Genomic DNA, 15,067 nt, shown 5'->3' on the forward strand with positions numbered 1-15,067 from the left:
CTGTTTAAAGGAAATAAGTAGTATTGAATATGAATTCCATCTTCCATGCAATTTTGCTCAAACTTGACAAGGTACATATTATGGGAAGAAGAGGAAGGGGCCAAACATTTAGTTCAGCCCCAAATGAACAGAGCTAATGAAAATTACATAAAGCATCATCATAAACAGGAACTTAAGTCCCAATTGGTGAAAATATTCTACAAAATGTCAAGAGGAGAAAAAGGCTATGATTATTCAGAATAATGTGTAGTGTCAAAAAAAGCATGTACAGAGCCCAAAGGCATAAAACTGCCGTTCCGAATTCTGTTTGTGTCTGTCATGGGCAACCATTAAACCATTTAATTCTAAAAGTGATATTGTACACAAAAAATGAAAGATGAAGTAGAACTATTATAGTTACAGATGGGTCTTTTAGAAATAGCACTTTCTATTTTCATTAATAAAAGTAGTCAGCATTTTAGATAATTTGTTTTAAAAAACTTTTAGGACAATATCAAGAATTACAAAAGTGTCTAGCCTCTTTACATTAATTTTACTAGAAAGGCGTTTAAAAAGAGGCTGGCCTGGTTATGGATAAAAGATGAAGATAACTCGAGGAAAACACCATTTCAGTGTTTTATAGATTTCATGAGTAAGTGTTTCTGGCAGGGAGTTGATGGGTTCATTAAAAACCTCTTTCTTCTACAAAACAGATGCATATTCAGTTTTGACATGAATAGGGACTTTCAATTCCTCATGTAGTTTAAAAAACATTTCCATTGTGCAGAGTGGTCTCTTTGGTAATTAAATCCAATGAAATAAAATAAAAAAGTTAACCTGATGGTCTGATCTCAGTGTTGACATTAATTGAAAGACAAGAAAAGGTAGACTAGATGATACAATTGTTGAAAACTCAATTGCATATACAAAGATTGCCTGTGGTTTCAGGTAATCTAGGATATTTTATAATTATATTAATATGGAGAATGACTTAATAAATGTGAATATCCATTCTGGTAAACATAACATAATTTCCAAGTGGTGATATTAAACAATGTATAATTTAAGATTTCATATTAATAACATTGGTATGTAAAATGCCTAATACATCATTTTGAAGACCCAAGTGATTTTCAAAATCATGTAAGATTGTAAAATTATATATAAACAGGATGGATTTTTAAAAAATTATAAATTTTGCCTACTCCATCCAGATTCCTTTTGCTTTAGATCTTTGGTTCATTAGTAATTGTTTTCTTTTCTTTTTCTTTTTTGCTTTTTTCTCATTACTAATTTTTAATTTTCATTGATACAGTATGCTAGGAATTAAATTTTGGCTCATGAATGTTAGAACAAGTTTATGGCAGAACAGCACATTGAAGAACATAACTAAAATCAGATGAAGCAGCCATCAAGGGATGAGGAATTCAAAAGAGTGATATAAAGTTAGATCGGTTCACAGCTTAGCCTAATAGAATATTTACTTATTAATTAACTTCCACTTACAAAACATATTTAATATTCAATTATACTTAAATTTCATTTGGATTAATCTATTTTTGATCTAGACAAGACCTAAAAAGCCTATGAAGGAAAGTGGAACAAATTACAACCACTTGTGTCTTCAACATATAAAGGAAATACTAAAAAAGAGAAGCATAAATATTATTTTTAAATGCTTACTTGCATCCATGCCGTGTGCACTGTCCCCTGCCAGAGCAGAATTTGAGGCACGATGGACCAATATAAACTGTGGGACAAAAGAGATCATGTAAAAGGCGGCAACACATTGAAAAAAAAAAACAAAACCAAGAATACCACTAGCATATGAACTAATTTTGTGAAGTAATACTCATGAAATATGACCAGTTGTGTGTAAGATGTGTCACACGGCATGCAGGAATCCAGGGTGACATATGGAGTGCTGTGTGACAGTATGATAAGGAAAGCACTTAATTACAAATCTTCTGGAACTGGTTGAACTTATGCCAATAATCTTTTCAAGATTTTAATATGTCTCATAGCAGAGAACACAGTAACAAATGATTTGGATTCCTTAAATAGGGGGTCTCAGTCTTCTGCTAAAACTATTTGAAGCATAATATTAGCGCTTAATAATATAATAGGTAGGTTATACCTATAATTTCCATTTTTATATGGGGAAAGTCTGTAAATAATTGCAGATGATCATTGCATGTATTTCTAAATATTAGTCCATTCTTCCTGGAAATGCTGAGTGAAAAATCTGCTGTTAAGAATAATGCAGATTCCCCCCCCCCCCCGCAAATGGGGCTTGAGACACTCAGATTAAAAAACGTTTAAAGATCATAAGTGTTTTGATAATCAGCACAATAAAGAATACTAGGTAAGACAAAAACAATAAGGAATTAGAAAGGCAATGGTTATTAAGGAATTATTTATTCAATTTATTGAATTTCTGGCATAAACATATTTACCACCCAGTATCATTTTATTCTCTGTCTTGTAATATACTTAAAAGTTAAACTATTTTTAAAAATACAATCTCCTTGACCTATCTTACTCCAAACACTTATTCCCTGGTGCCAAGTAACAGGCATAGTAAACCACAAGTGTTGCAAGGGAAGCCAAAGGAAACATGCTTGGTCAAGGACACTGCTACTTTAGGAGATTAGATAGACGGTTGAGTGGTCAAAAGTACTGGTTTGAGGTATCATATAATCCTGAATTCATATCCTGGCTTTACCTGGGAAACTTTGTATAAGTGATTTATCCTGTCTAAATTTCCATGTTTTTATTCTTAACAGTGAGGTAATATTCCCTGGTGGAAAGAATAAATGTACTGTTTCATGCTTAGCATGGTGCCTGGCACCACATGGTTATATCATCAGGTATCCCTTACTGCTCTTCTTGCCCCATCTGTTTTGATGGGAGGGCTTCTCATGTACTGAGCGCTGGAGACTCAGAAAGGAGCTCCATTCTGTAGCTGGGAGAAGAGTGTTGATTGTTTCCCCAGCACACTTGCTTTCCCAGCGTACATTCTTCAGAGTCACTCTGGCTGCTGTGTTACAGTGAAATTTGAACAATAAAACAAAATAAAAATAACAATAATAAAATAAGCCTTTCTAAGTCACTAAGAAATATTGCAATGAATGAGTCATTACTGTATGAGTTAGTTTACAGGCTCCCTTTACCTGTAGGTGTGGAAAGGACAGATTAGTTTTCTTCATTACTATCGTTAATATAATCAAGTTGGAAAAATAAAATAAAAGGGCCAATAAACATACTTTGCTCTAGGAGTTTTCATTTTGCTGAGATTTTTCAGGATAATTTCCAAAGTACTTTTTGCACACATGAGGAGAAGCTGACTCAGTCCTGAAGGAAGAGCATATCTAACTATGATATTGACCTTTTTTTCTCCCTGCACTTGCTTTTTTTTTTTTTTCTTTAGGAGGCACTGGGAACAAAACCCAGGACCTCCCGTATGGGAGAGAGGCCCTCAATTGCTTGAGCTACCTCTGCTCCCCACCCTGCATTTGTTTTGCTTAAAATGCTCTGGGAGTTCTATAGTGGAGTGCGAGAGGTTTCAGGGGTGTTCTTTGGCAAGTTAGCCCACATTTCTCTTGGGAAGTAGTGAGTGTCCTCCTCTTGCCATGTGAAGGAGCCACTGAGAAGGTCCTGTGGTTGCGAAAGAGTCAGGATGATAAGAGAATTAGAGTTTCTGCCCCAAGTTTTGCATTCAGCACATACTGCTAACCATTCTCATCCTGTATATCATTTTCTATACTCATTCTATTCAAAGCAGGTTGGTGGGAACTCAGCAGATGTGTGGCAAATACATGTTGTTAATAGCCTACTTCTGGAAATTTAGACATTCTTTTCAGCGGCTTATATGTGCTTCACTGCACTCTTAATTTCCTCAGATACATTAATTAATTTTTGGTTTTAAACCTTCTTTTTATGGTAATAAATACAAGTTCATTATAGGACCCTTGGAAAGTATAATAGCAGGAAAAAGTTGCCCGTGATCCCATTACCCAGAGGCACATACTTATTCCTGAGAGCTAATTAACAGAGGCAGTGATGCAAAAGTTATGCAAAATGTTCTACCAATGGAGAAAGTCCATTTTAACAAATTCCTCTTTAGATGTTTTTGCAAATGTACTATGTCCATGTTCATACAAATCATGTGGTCTTTGAAGTCTGGGCACTTTAACTAGTCTTCTTGAATACAGAGAATGTTTGAAGAATTCGTTTTGACTTATCAGCAAATTAATTTGCCTGAAATAATTCCTTGGGTTTCAAAAATTTATTTAACTACTTGTCCAAATTTTTCAAAATTAACAAAAAGATTATTATGACACGAAAAATCAGCATTATACAATAATGTAGATTTTTTCCAATTTATAAAATTGAGCACAAATCAATGACTATGCTGAATTTGCCTAAGTATTGATATTTTGTCCCTCCTCTCCTCCCTTTCTTTTTACTGCCTTGTATTATAACCTTCAATCAAATTTATATACATTCTGAAAATAGGAAATCTATGAATCAACTTTTAATTAAAATTATAAAAAACAGAGTTTGGCTATTATTAACAAATATTACAAATTGTGGACTTGACATTAAATCATACTGGCTTTAAAATGATGCAAAAATAATCAACAATTCACTTAAAAAAGAATATTTTAACGTACATATAAACTTTCCTTTTATGCTATTTTATGAAAGGAGGTAGAAGTTTCACTAGCATTTTGGAGATGATGTTTCTTTATGTAGTGGTGTCTGGCTCTAAGAGATAAGCATTCCAGATGTTGTGGTAGTCACTAAGAGAAGAATGGGTCTTAGTTTAATATGTGCAGTATGGTATATATTTATGTTAATTTTGTGTAAAGCATTCAAAGAAAATGTTAGGATATCCCTTGTCATCAAGACTGTGAATCTGAGTTTCAGGGCTTTATGCATTTTTAAATTATGTATGTGGAAACATTCTAGCATCTAATATCGCTGACTCCATGGTCTTTTTTCTGATTGCACATCCCTGGGCTTCTAACGGAATGCAAAGGAGAAAAGGAAGAAAGGGGGTTTAATTAATTGCAAGACCAGGACTTAGAAATGTGATTAAGTCTGTGCCTACGAACAAAGGCACAGGAAGATGCTACATCAATGGCCTGTGATTATGACAGGCACAAACACTAACCATTATCAATTGCCCACATGTTTCCTAGGATTGGTCCCGTTTGTCTCCAGCGAATCCTGGTGTCTCGAGTTAGTGCTGCGTTAGGAAGAGGAATTGTTATTCGGTTCCACCTGCAAGAAATTTAGCACGAAACCAGATTCACAACTCTGTTCACATCTTTTGAGCCTGTTTTACATGCTTATGATGTTCTATTCTCTGTATACTTGTAATACCAATACATTTTGCTAACAAACTCACCTTGCGGTTTTGTCTATGGTTTTAAAACAGACATCTAACTTCTAGAAGCATCCATTTCATACGACCACCGTGGATTTGTTCTTAATAGAAAGTAAGTGCCTATTTTGTTTTAAACATTCTTTTGAGAAAATTTTACATCAATACGCAGATCGTGAATATTATTTTATGGTAAGCTGCTATACGGAGATGGGGTGCTTACTCACCAAAGATCAAACTGAGTAGAGTGTTGACCAGACTTCATTATTTTTTATTCTTTGCACTACTTATGCACTACTAAAGAGGGGCTAAGAAAGAAGATGACCCCCAACTTAACTTTGTCACCCTTGGAAATAATTTTTTTACTTACTCTTTTCCTACTGTCTATTCTGTAACATACCAAGTATTTCACATAATTATCTTTAATTCTCATAACAGGTCCCCACAGGGGTGTATTATTGTCCTTAATTTAGGTGGAAAGAAACTGAAAGAGTATAAATACCATTACAAAGGTAGTAGATGTCAGACTCAGGATCTGAAACCAGGTCTGATTCCAAAGCTTGACTTTCTTCCACTTCTCTATGCTGTATCTCTCCATAATTAAGTATTTTGGCAATAAGCCTTTTGGCAATAACCTCAGGACTGCTACAAAGAATTTTAAACCATAAAGACACTTTCCAATGTAATCCAAAATATAAGAGCCCATTCCATAAAGAGGAAATGAATGAACCCACAAATTATGATCTTGCATTAGACATACTAAAGGTACTTTTTTAAAAAATGAGTTCAATCCTAAATCAGCTGAAAAGAGAAGTCAGGTTCCTTACCAACTATGCCAAAAATGCAAGTCTCAGTCCTACTCACTGATTTTCAATCTGAAACCTGGATCCAAATTTTTCAATAGCTCAGAGATAATTTACTCACCCACTGTAGTTCTCGGAGGAGTAGACAGTGCTGTGTGGGAGGTGGGGCCCGGCACAGATCTCAGGTAAGCATTCAGTGTGGAGGAGGGACCAGGTACGCCCATGGTTGGTAGAAAACTCCAAGCTGACACTAACACCAGAACAACCACAAAAAAAACGGAGGGAGGGGTGAGATATGTGTGTGTGCAAAGATAATAAAATGAAATTACTCATCTCCAGCTAAGTACACTGAACATCTGTAGAACTAGAGTAAAAAATAATTAGGATGTAGTTTCCTAAATGATTGTTTTCCTTTCCATTGAACTCTGACTAGCTTTCAAAGGGCAAGCAGTTAAATTACTGCTATAAAAACAAACTATGTTTTAAAGACAACAAATGGTGACTTGAGTTTGTGCTCTTGGATGTGATAGATGGCAAGGCAATTACCATGTCTCGCGCTGTCACTTCATTCCGTGAATATGAGGCTGGAAAATTCATAGAGAGGACATGAGTAACACTTCAGCAAGTGAAACTGAGAAGTCATAGCTCTTGAAGTGCTAATTGATTTCTGTGCCTATTATTAGGGGGTCACTAACTGACATGAGGTCAAGCTTTTTTTTCAGTTATTTGTTTTTTCTTCTCTTTCAGCAATCTGTCAGAATGGATGACTGCCACAGCACGTGCAAACACCTCTGCTATCTAAGGCCAAGCTGTTAGAATGAATCCATTGCCATGTAAAATCTATCCAGTCATATTCCACACATTAACTGAAGAACTCTTCTTTTGGGGAAGTGTGCATATTTTATTAATGGATATTTTATTAAAAATCCAGCAAAAAAAAAGAAGCTGCCTGTTTTAATAGCCCAGTTCACATGCTCATTTTTTTGGTAGTTCAGAACACTCACAAAATCGAGCTTCCTACCTGTTCCCGGGTTGGTGCGTTCCACATCCCAGATTAATGGAAAACTGGATCATGTGAGACATTGTAGAAGGGAGAACAGGCAAGATATGGAAAAAGTCTACTGCCCAGGTATTCCTGTTATGTCCTTTATGGTTCTTTTGCCTGAGACAAAATTTGGTAGCAGGAGTTTGAAGTTCAGGATTGATGACCACGGAAACCAAGGATGGAACCTTCAAAACAAAGGGACCAAAATCCTTCAAAGTTTTTGAATTCTCTTAGATCCTACGTAGTGATCACTATGTGCATAACTACCCGTTTTTAAGCACCAGGCAATGTCCTGTGTGCTCCATTTGTCATTTCCTGTAGGAGATGCTGACCTCAGGGAGCATTCGTTTTAGTCATTTAGTCACTCAGAATCCTCCCCTTTGCAGACGGGTGGACATCTCTCTATGTGTGGCTGATCAGGCCCTCTCTGCCTGAGGAATAGACTGGTGACTGTATTTAAAAGTTCCAAAGCATGCTTATCCATTTTATCTACCTTAGCAAAAGGCAAAGGCAACTTGTTTATTTATACTCTATTATCAGTCCACTTTTAAATTGGATTTGTATAGTATTAAAGGTTTTCCAAACTAGATGTTCGGTAAAACAGGGCTCTAAGCAGAACAGCCAAAGCCAACAAGTAGAGGCACGAGTACACATGTAATTGATTTGGTCTGAAGCATACAGATGGCTGGAACCGGAGTGACTCCACCTAGTCATTGCTAGAAATGAAGTCGATTACAAAATCCCAAACAGCAATAACTTGGGCTACCCTAGCATGTGCTGTATGCTGAATACTTTCTTTGATTGTTCTCTATTCTGTCTTTGGTGTTTGTCTTCTGTTTTCCTACCTTAAACCAAGAAATACTAGATGGTGGCTGTGTTTAAGCTTTAAAGCACCTAGGGTGCCATCCGTATGGTGAGCAGGCAGGTGTGGTCTCGACACAAATAAATCTATTAGGAAATATAAATTTAAACCTTATGGCAAGCAACATAATTTTGAAGTTGTATACAAATAACCAGTGCCAATATCCTAAATCCAAAGGGCAAAGGAAAATGGTCAACCTCAGTGGCTCTAACTAGCCAAGAAAGAATTAAAGGTAATAATAATCTGCTGTAATTCTACAATATCTCTGGCTCAGAAATCTCAAAATGCTGGGCAAATACTAATTATTCCTGATAGTATGATAGTATGTCTCAGAGGCTGCATAAGTAGAGACACTTCCAGGGCTTTCTTGGGACAAGAATAACTGTCAGTCAGGGGACTGGGCTCCTCCTCATCTCTGATAGACTACAACTTATTATTCCTGATAAAACCTCATTTTCCATTTATATCAGAAGAAGAAAAGTGAGTGTGAAAATTTCCACATCATGAGTATAGAAAGCTGGCAAGTTCCTGGGGCTGCCAGAAGAGAAACTTCTATCCTCTGGATCATATGTGTTCCTCATGGGGCAGGGCCATTTGGCACATGGCTTGGCATGAGTACCTTGTAAGAGGAGTAGGAAAGAGTATCCAGTGGAATGTGCTCTCTTCTTCCTTCTATCTTGGCATACAGAAGAATGTCATTCTCATGAGAGTCTCCAGGATCACAAATTCCTCCTGTACAAAATAAAAATGTTAAGTTGTCAGTACCAGCTTGAATCCATAATCACGTTAAATACAGTGTTAAGTTTCAGAAAAGAAAAATAATTATAGCATCCAGATGTCATTAAAAATGACCCTAAACAAAGGTAAACAGACAGAGGGAAATCATTTGATGAAGAGAATTCAGATATGCCATGCTAAAGAGTAAAGACTTGACATTTGTGAAGGCCAAAGTCACTATCTGCTTAATGGGATTACTCAAATAATAGTCGGCTATGGGCTGTGACTGCATGACTATATTTTGATTCAGATTAAAAAGATGTGCTCTGCTTTTTAATAAACCATGACTTCCTTATATTTGAAGTTTCTACAGTTTGTGTTTCCTTATATTTGAAGTTCAGGATCTATTGATTATATTTTATTTTTAAAGTGTGTTTGAGGACTCATTGCATCATTTCTGAGTTGGTATTATTCAACCTACTTAGTGTAATCTCTTTAATGCTATAGCACATATTATATATTTGTATTTTAAATGTAGCTTGTTCTACATTTTTCCTTTTTACATTTCATACTTCATCTGATTTTTGGAAGGTGCAAACAATAGTTTATTCCATATCATCCTGCTTTACAGTCCCATGAAATAACATTATAATTGAAAGGCAATTAAGATCATTCTGACGACAAAATGGAACAAAAGAACAGGTATTTGAAACTGAAGATTATTTAACTAATTGGTGGAAGATCCAGGAGTAGATGTTATGTCTTTTAACCCTTGGCCCCATATTCTTTTCAATATTGCATTTGGACAATAACACTTGTCATTGCTGGCAAATTATTTCACTTAGATTTTAAAGGATTTACATGTCTAACTAGAAGTTTCTTTTCACGGTAACACTGTATATACATATACTTCTTGGAAGATATTCTACCCCTAAGGGTCATAATTTATATCATTAACTTTTTCATTTTATTATCTTTCAAGAATTCCTTCAGTATTTCAATCAAACAAAACCAGTGGTAGCATTTGTCTACAGAAGATTTTGGCTGTGAATAGTTGATGATGACTGTAAATCAACTTCAAAACTCTAGGATAAAGTTATCCTTGGAGTGAAGCAGATATGGTTCAAGCAGTTGGGCTGTCTACCAGTGTTCAATACCCAGGGCCTCCTGGTGAGGCAAGCCAGCCTGTGTGGCAAGCTGGCCCCCATGGAGTGCTGGCCCCCACGGAGTGTTGCCCTGTGCAGGAGTGCTGGTTCATGCAGAGAGCTGGTGCAGCAAGATGATACAACAAAAAGGGACACAGAGGAGAGATAATAGGAGGCACAAGCAGACCAGGTAGCTGAGGTGGCGCAGGAGAATGATCACCTCTCTCCCACTCTGGAAGCTCCCAGGATCAGTTCCCAGACCCGCCTAATGGGAATACAAGCAGACACAGAAGAACACACAGTGAATGGATACAGAGAGCAGACATTGGAAGACGGGGGTTAGAAATAAATAAAATCCTAAAAAATAAAAGTTACCCTAGAAAAACAAATAATGGTGGACACTCACTATCTGAATAAATAACCCCAGAAAGTGTCCATTAGTGTAAACATCTAGTTCAAATTCAACCTGGGAGACTGGACTGTAATTTGGGGGAGAAATCCTGATATGTAATGTCATGTTAGAAAGCTAGAACCTAATAGTAGCAAGAAAGGTCATAATGACAGGTGCGGCGGCTTGCTCGGTCGGTAGAGGTGGGGTCTGGCTGCGGACGAGGGGTCGGTCCCACTTGGGACGAGGGGTCGGTCCGGCAGCAGACGAGGGATCGGTCTCACAGGGGTTGCGCGGTTCGGCTGATGGGGTCGCCCGGGGAAGCAGGCGACGAACTGGGGACAAGGGAGGCCAGGCCCTTGTCGGGGGCTCTCAGGACTGGAGGGCGCACGGCAGAAGAACTACCGCAGAGACAAGGTAAACACGCAAGTCCACTTTATTGAGGGAGAGGCAACAGTTTTATAGGGGCTGGGGAAGGCTGATTGGTCGAAGCCACGCCCTGTTCTGATTGGTTGCCGGCGAAAGGTCAGTGGGCAGTACTGGACGGGGGAGGGGTGGTGATTAGGGATTGGCTGTTGCTGTTGCTGGGGGAAGGGGCAGGGTTTAGGGATTGGTGGCTGCTGTTGCTGGGGTAGAGGGCAGACTGGAGTTTCCCGCCCACGCCTGGCTGTTGCTGCTGTGGGGGGGGGGGGAGGGGAAAAGGGCAGACTGGAATTTTCCACCCTGCGCCTGCGCAGGGAGAAAGAAGAAGAAGGGTGCCGCCCCACAAGGCATCCTGTGGCGCCATCCGGGAGGAGGGGCGGCCGTGGAAGCATGGCTGCCGAGAAGGGGAGACCCGAGGGCACTCTGCGCCCATGCCGAGCTTCCTTCAGGGGTGGCGGTGGGCCCGACCAACCACCCTATTATGGGGGCAGCGGAATTAGGCCTACCGCGGCCGCTCCCCTCGCCAGGCCAGCAAACCACACTTCAGCCCGAGGGGTGACCGCAGACAGGAGTTATGTTGATATCAGAGGGAAATCAGAGAACAAGACTTGGGATGTCCATACACTGTCCACACACTGGGCAGGAATGGAAGCATTCACAGTGAACAAGGCAAAGTACCGGGGATTCATTTGTTAAGACATGATGTCCTATGGTGAAGAAGGATGCATCAGGCTATCTGGAACTCCTGCCATTAAAATGAATGGATAACAGATGTATTAATTCTGATCCCATGTATATTGACTATTCCTTCATGCCTAGCAGTTATAATTTTCATGGCTTATTAATAAATGGGAATTTTGATTTTTCCAAAAGATTCCTCTGAGCTTTTGTAGCATAAGCCAGTATCAAAGACCCCAACACGGGGGTCATTAAGAAAACTTGGTTTTTTGAATCTACAAAGCTGAGACCCACATGGCTGACTATAGTGACCATATCAACGTTCCCAGTGAGGCCCATCCTGATTGGCCAGGTGTCCTCTTTATAGAACATATTGATTTCTTCTTCAAAAGGCAACAATTTCCAGCTATCTAAACCAATAATACAAATAACAAATAATTTACATCTGGCTTTGGAGGTACACCCTATTGGAATTACGTTGCACACATATTCTTCATTAAATTTCCCTAGGCTAATTCTAAAATTATTTAGAATATCTGATCATATATCCATGGAATCAACCCAAGAAGTCGGATTGATGGTAGAGAAGCCAGTGTCTGATTTTAAGATCTGAGCTCCTTTAAGGACATATAAGGACTGGAGGGTTCTGCAAATAAGTCTACTCCTAGAGCATCTAGTTGAGCCAGAGAAGGAGGGAGTTCAGCAGCCATTCTCCCTTCACTGGCGTGTTCCTAGGGTGGTTCAGGGCATTCATGGTATAGCAGTGAGCTACAGGGACAGCTGTGGGAACTAGTCTCCACATTTGGTCAGAAAGTTTTTGGGAGTAGACTGAATATTCCATTTCAGGACAGAAATGAATTTTATATCTGAGTCATGTGTAAGAAAATCTGACTAATATTCTCAAGGAAATCTGTGGTTTTCCAGTTAGGCAAAGAGTTGATATTCCAGGTGTTGACTGGCATTGAATGGATCAGGGTTTCTTTTGGGTCAGACTCTTGGAGTCTTAATTATATAAAAGTAATAACACACACTATTTAGTAAGGATTTACCATGTGCCATGCGCTGTGTAAAATGAAATACAAAGCATTATCTCTTTTTGCCTCACAACATTTTCAGATAAGTATTAATATATCCAATTTGCCGATGGTGAAATTATGACTAAAAGAGGTTGAGTAATTTGTCCATTGTCCCAGAGTAAGTGCTAAATCTTATATTTAACCCTGTTCTGTTTGATATCAAACCTTTACGAGGGATAGCCCCAGGAGATAAGTCTTGGATGATGGTATTTGTAAGGCATTGAAATCCGACATGTTATATATTTTCAATGTATATAACATGGCAAATAATAAATGTTTACTGAGTTGAATAATCTGAACTGAGAATAGAAAAACCAGAGCTAGTGATGATATAGACTTCATCCCAAGAGATGTGTGTCATTCAATCTATAGAGAAAGCCTTATGATTTTAATATTTGATATACTATTTATAGGATTTCATTGCAAAGTTCAGTGTTATGATAACCATAGCTAGTAAAGCCATTCTAGATAATAGTCTCTGGAGGAAAGAGCCACATGAAAACTAGATTCCTTTTTGAAGATATAACTTGTATTGAGCACTGAGTACATATTAAAGATTTACTAAAAAGCAACAAAGGTGAAAGGTCACAGGTAATGTGGATTTAGAGAAACATACCTGCCCACACATGAACTGAACTCTCAGGCTTCTCTAATTTCATTAATTTTTTTCCCTATAAATCCTCTCTTCTGTTTTAAGAACAATTCCTGAACTGCATCTGCCTGTCAGAGAGAACTGCAATACACGTGGGAATCTCACCCAGCCCAGAATGACAGAAGAAGGAAGTCCAAAAGGAGCCAAGACTTTAAAATGATGACAGACTTTATCTAAAGGGTCCCTCTGGGGGCAATTTATCTGTTCTGTGATATTTCAGTGACAGCAGCTCCTACAGAAAGAAATGGATTCTTCTTCAGCTTCATTCCCCCCCAGTACACAGTGGAAAGGTACGACTCAAGGGGAGTCTTGTACAGTAATTAAGGTGCAGCACATTTCAATAAAAATCAGCTGCACGCTCAGGTTTAACCTATTTAAAATATGATTTTAAGTAACTTTAAGATATTTATATCAGGAGAGTGGTTTTGTTGAAGATTTACTATGTGCAGGGCATTGGGCTAGAAGAGAGAAATAAGCCTTGACCTCAAAAAGTTTATAATTTAGCAAGGAAAACAAGATTAGCATACATAAAAGAAAGGAAATTAGCAGTAAACTGCTGCACTGCCATAATTGCAGTAAAAATTCAGAGAAAAGGGATACAAAGGTGAACTAAAAGAGCTGAGCACTTAGGAGATGCTCGGTAAACATTTGGTGAAGGAATAATAAACAAATGTACAACTGAATAAATGAATGGTGCATGTTAAGTTGTCAAAAAAGGTCACACTCATTTCTGTCTTGTTCACTGCTTTCTGGCACCAAGGACAGAACTGGATATGTGTTGAATGGATGAATGTATGAAGGAAGGAAATAGGCCTTGACTGAATTTTGAAAGTTGAGCAAGTTTTTTGGAAATGTTGGTCACAGCAAACTGACAGGAACCAATGAAGGTGACCAGGACAGAGCATATGACAGCAGGGCCTATGAAAATCAGTCAAAGACTTTCCAAAAGCATCTTACTTAGTGAAGGGTTATTTATAAACCATCTATCACATCTTAAATTTCTTCCTGTATTACTCCATCGGCTAACAAACTTATAAAAGTCTTTTTATACAGTCCCCTTCCCTCCTTTCTCCTCCCTTCTTCTCTCCTCCCCTCTTTTTCTACCCTAAAAAACACCTTTATGGGACCCTGCTTTGGACCCCAAAATCAGATCCCAATTCTTTTCCCAAGCACCACTCCACTGGGAGTACTCTCTTAAAAGTCTCCAGTAGCTTCTGGGCCCTTATCCTTTTTCAGGATAATCTCCCCGTCATCCCACCCTGAAACCACTCTTTTCCCTTCCTCCTTTCGTGTGGAATCACAAGGCACTGGCCCAGCCGGCTTCTTGCCTCCCTTTCTCTTTTGTTCATTCCTTTTCCCTCAACCTACACTCAGATGAAGGTTCTCCCTAAGAATTTTTCATGTCCCTTAGCTTAATCTACCTTCAGTTTGGGAGAGCATAGCAACTCCAGTGACTCCAATTATCACCTGCATGCCAATGCCTTTCAAATCTGATTCAAACCCTAAGTAGAATAATTACCTTCACATAAGGCCACCTTTCCATAACCTCAGCCCTCAACATATGTAATATCAAAATCTTCTGTTCCACATTTGCTCTCTTTTTGTTGTTTGATATTCCCTATTTTAGAAGGTGACACAATTTTGCCAGTTGCTTAGGACGGAAACCTGTGTCCTTTCTAATGCTTCACTTAATTTCATCTCTTTGGTTATCCTTCCTCTGTCCCCTTTACTTTACCACCATCATGGTCTTAATTTCATACCCTCTCCTTTGCTGCTTGGGCCAGTGCAGTAGCCTCCTAACTTAGGGTAGCCAGATAAAAATACATAGCATAGAAAATTCTTATACTCCCCAATTATTCAATTTTCAATAAAAATTATCTGAAATTCAAATTTAACTAGGATGTAAT

General features: G+C 38.3%; 1 protein-coding gene across 1 annotated transcript in view; it reads right to left on the reverse strand.

Moving 5' to 3' along the window:
* RELN (reelin) overlaps window positions 1–15,067 on the reverse strand; it is a 516,519-nt gene that overhangs the window by 169,156 nt on the left and 332,296 nt on the right. The window contains exons 13-17 of the mRNA XM_058297120.2: window positions 8,701–8,813; window positions 7,196–7,404; window positions 6,296–6,424; window positions 5,159–5,268; window positions 1,663–1,729 (exon numbers count right to left, since the gene is read on the reverse strand). Of these exons, the coding sequence (XP_058153103.1) occupies window positions 1,663–1,729; window positions 5,159–5,268; window positions 6,296–6,424; window positions 7,196–7,404; window positions 8,701–8,813 (628 nt within the window). The remainder of the gene's footprint in view (window positions 1–1,662; window positions 1,730–5,158; window positions 5,269–6,295; window positions 6,425–7,195; window positions 7,405–8,700; window positions 8,814–15,067) is intronic.

The sequence above is a fragment of the Dasypus novemcinctus genome, chromosome 5 (genome assembly GCF_030445035.2).
Source record: "Dasypus novemcinctus isolate mDasNov1 chromosome 5, mDasNov1.1.hap2, whole genome shotgun sequence".
NCBI classification, from domain to species: Eukaryota; Metazoa; Chordata; class Mammalia; order Cingulata; family Dasypodidae; genus Dasypus; species Dasypus novemcinctus.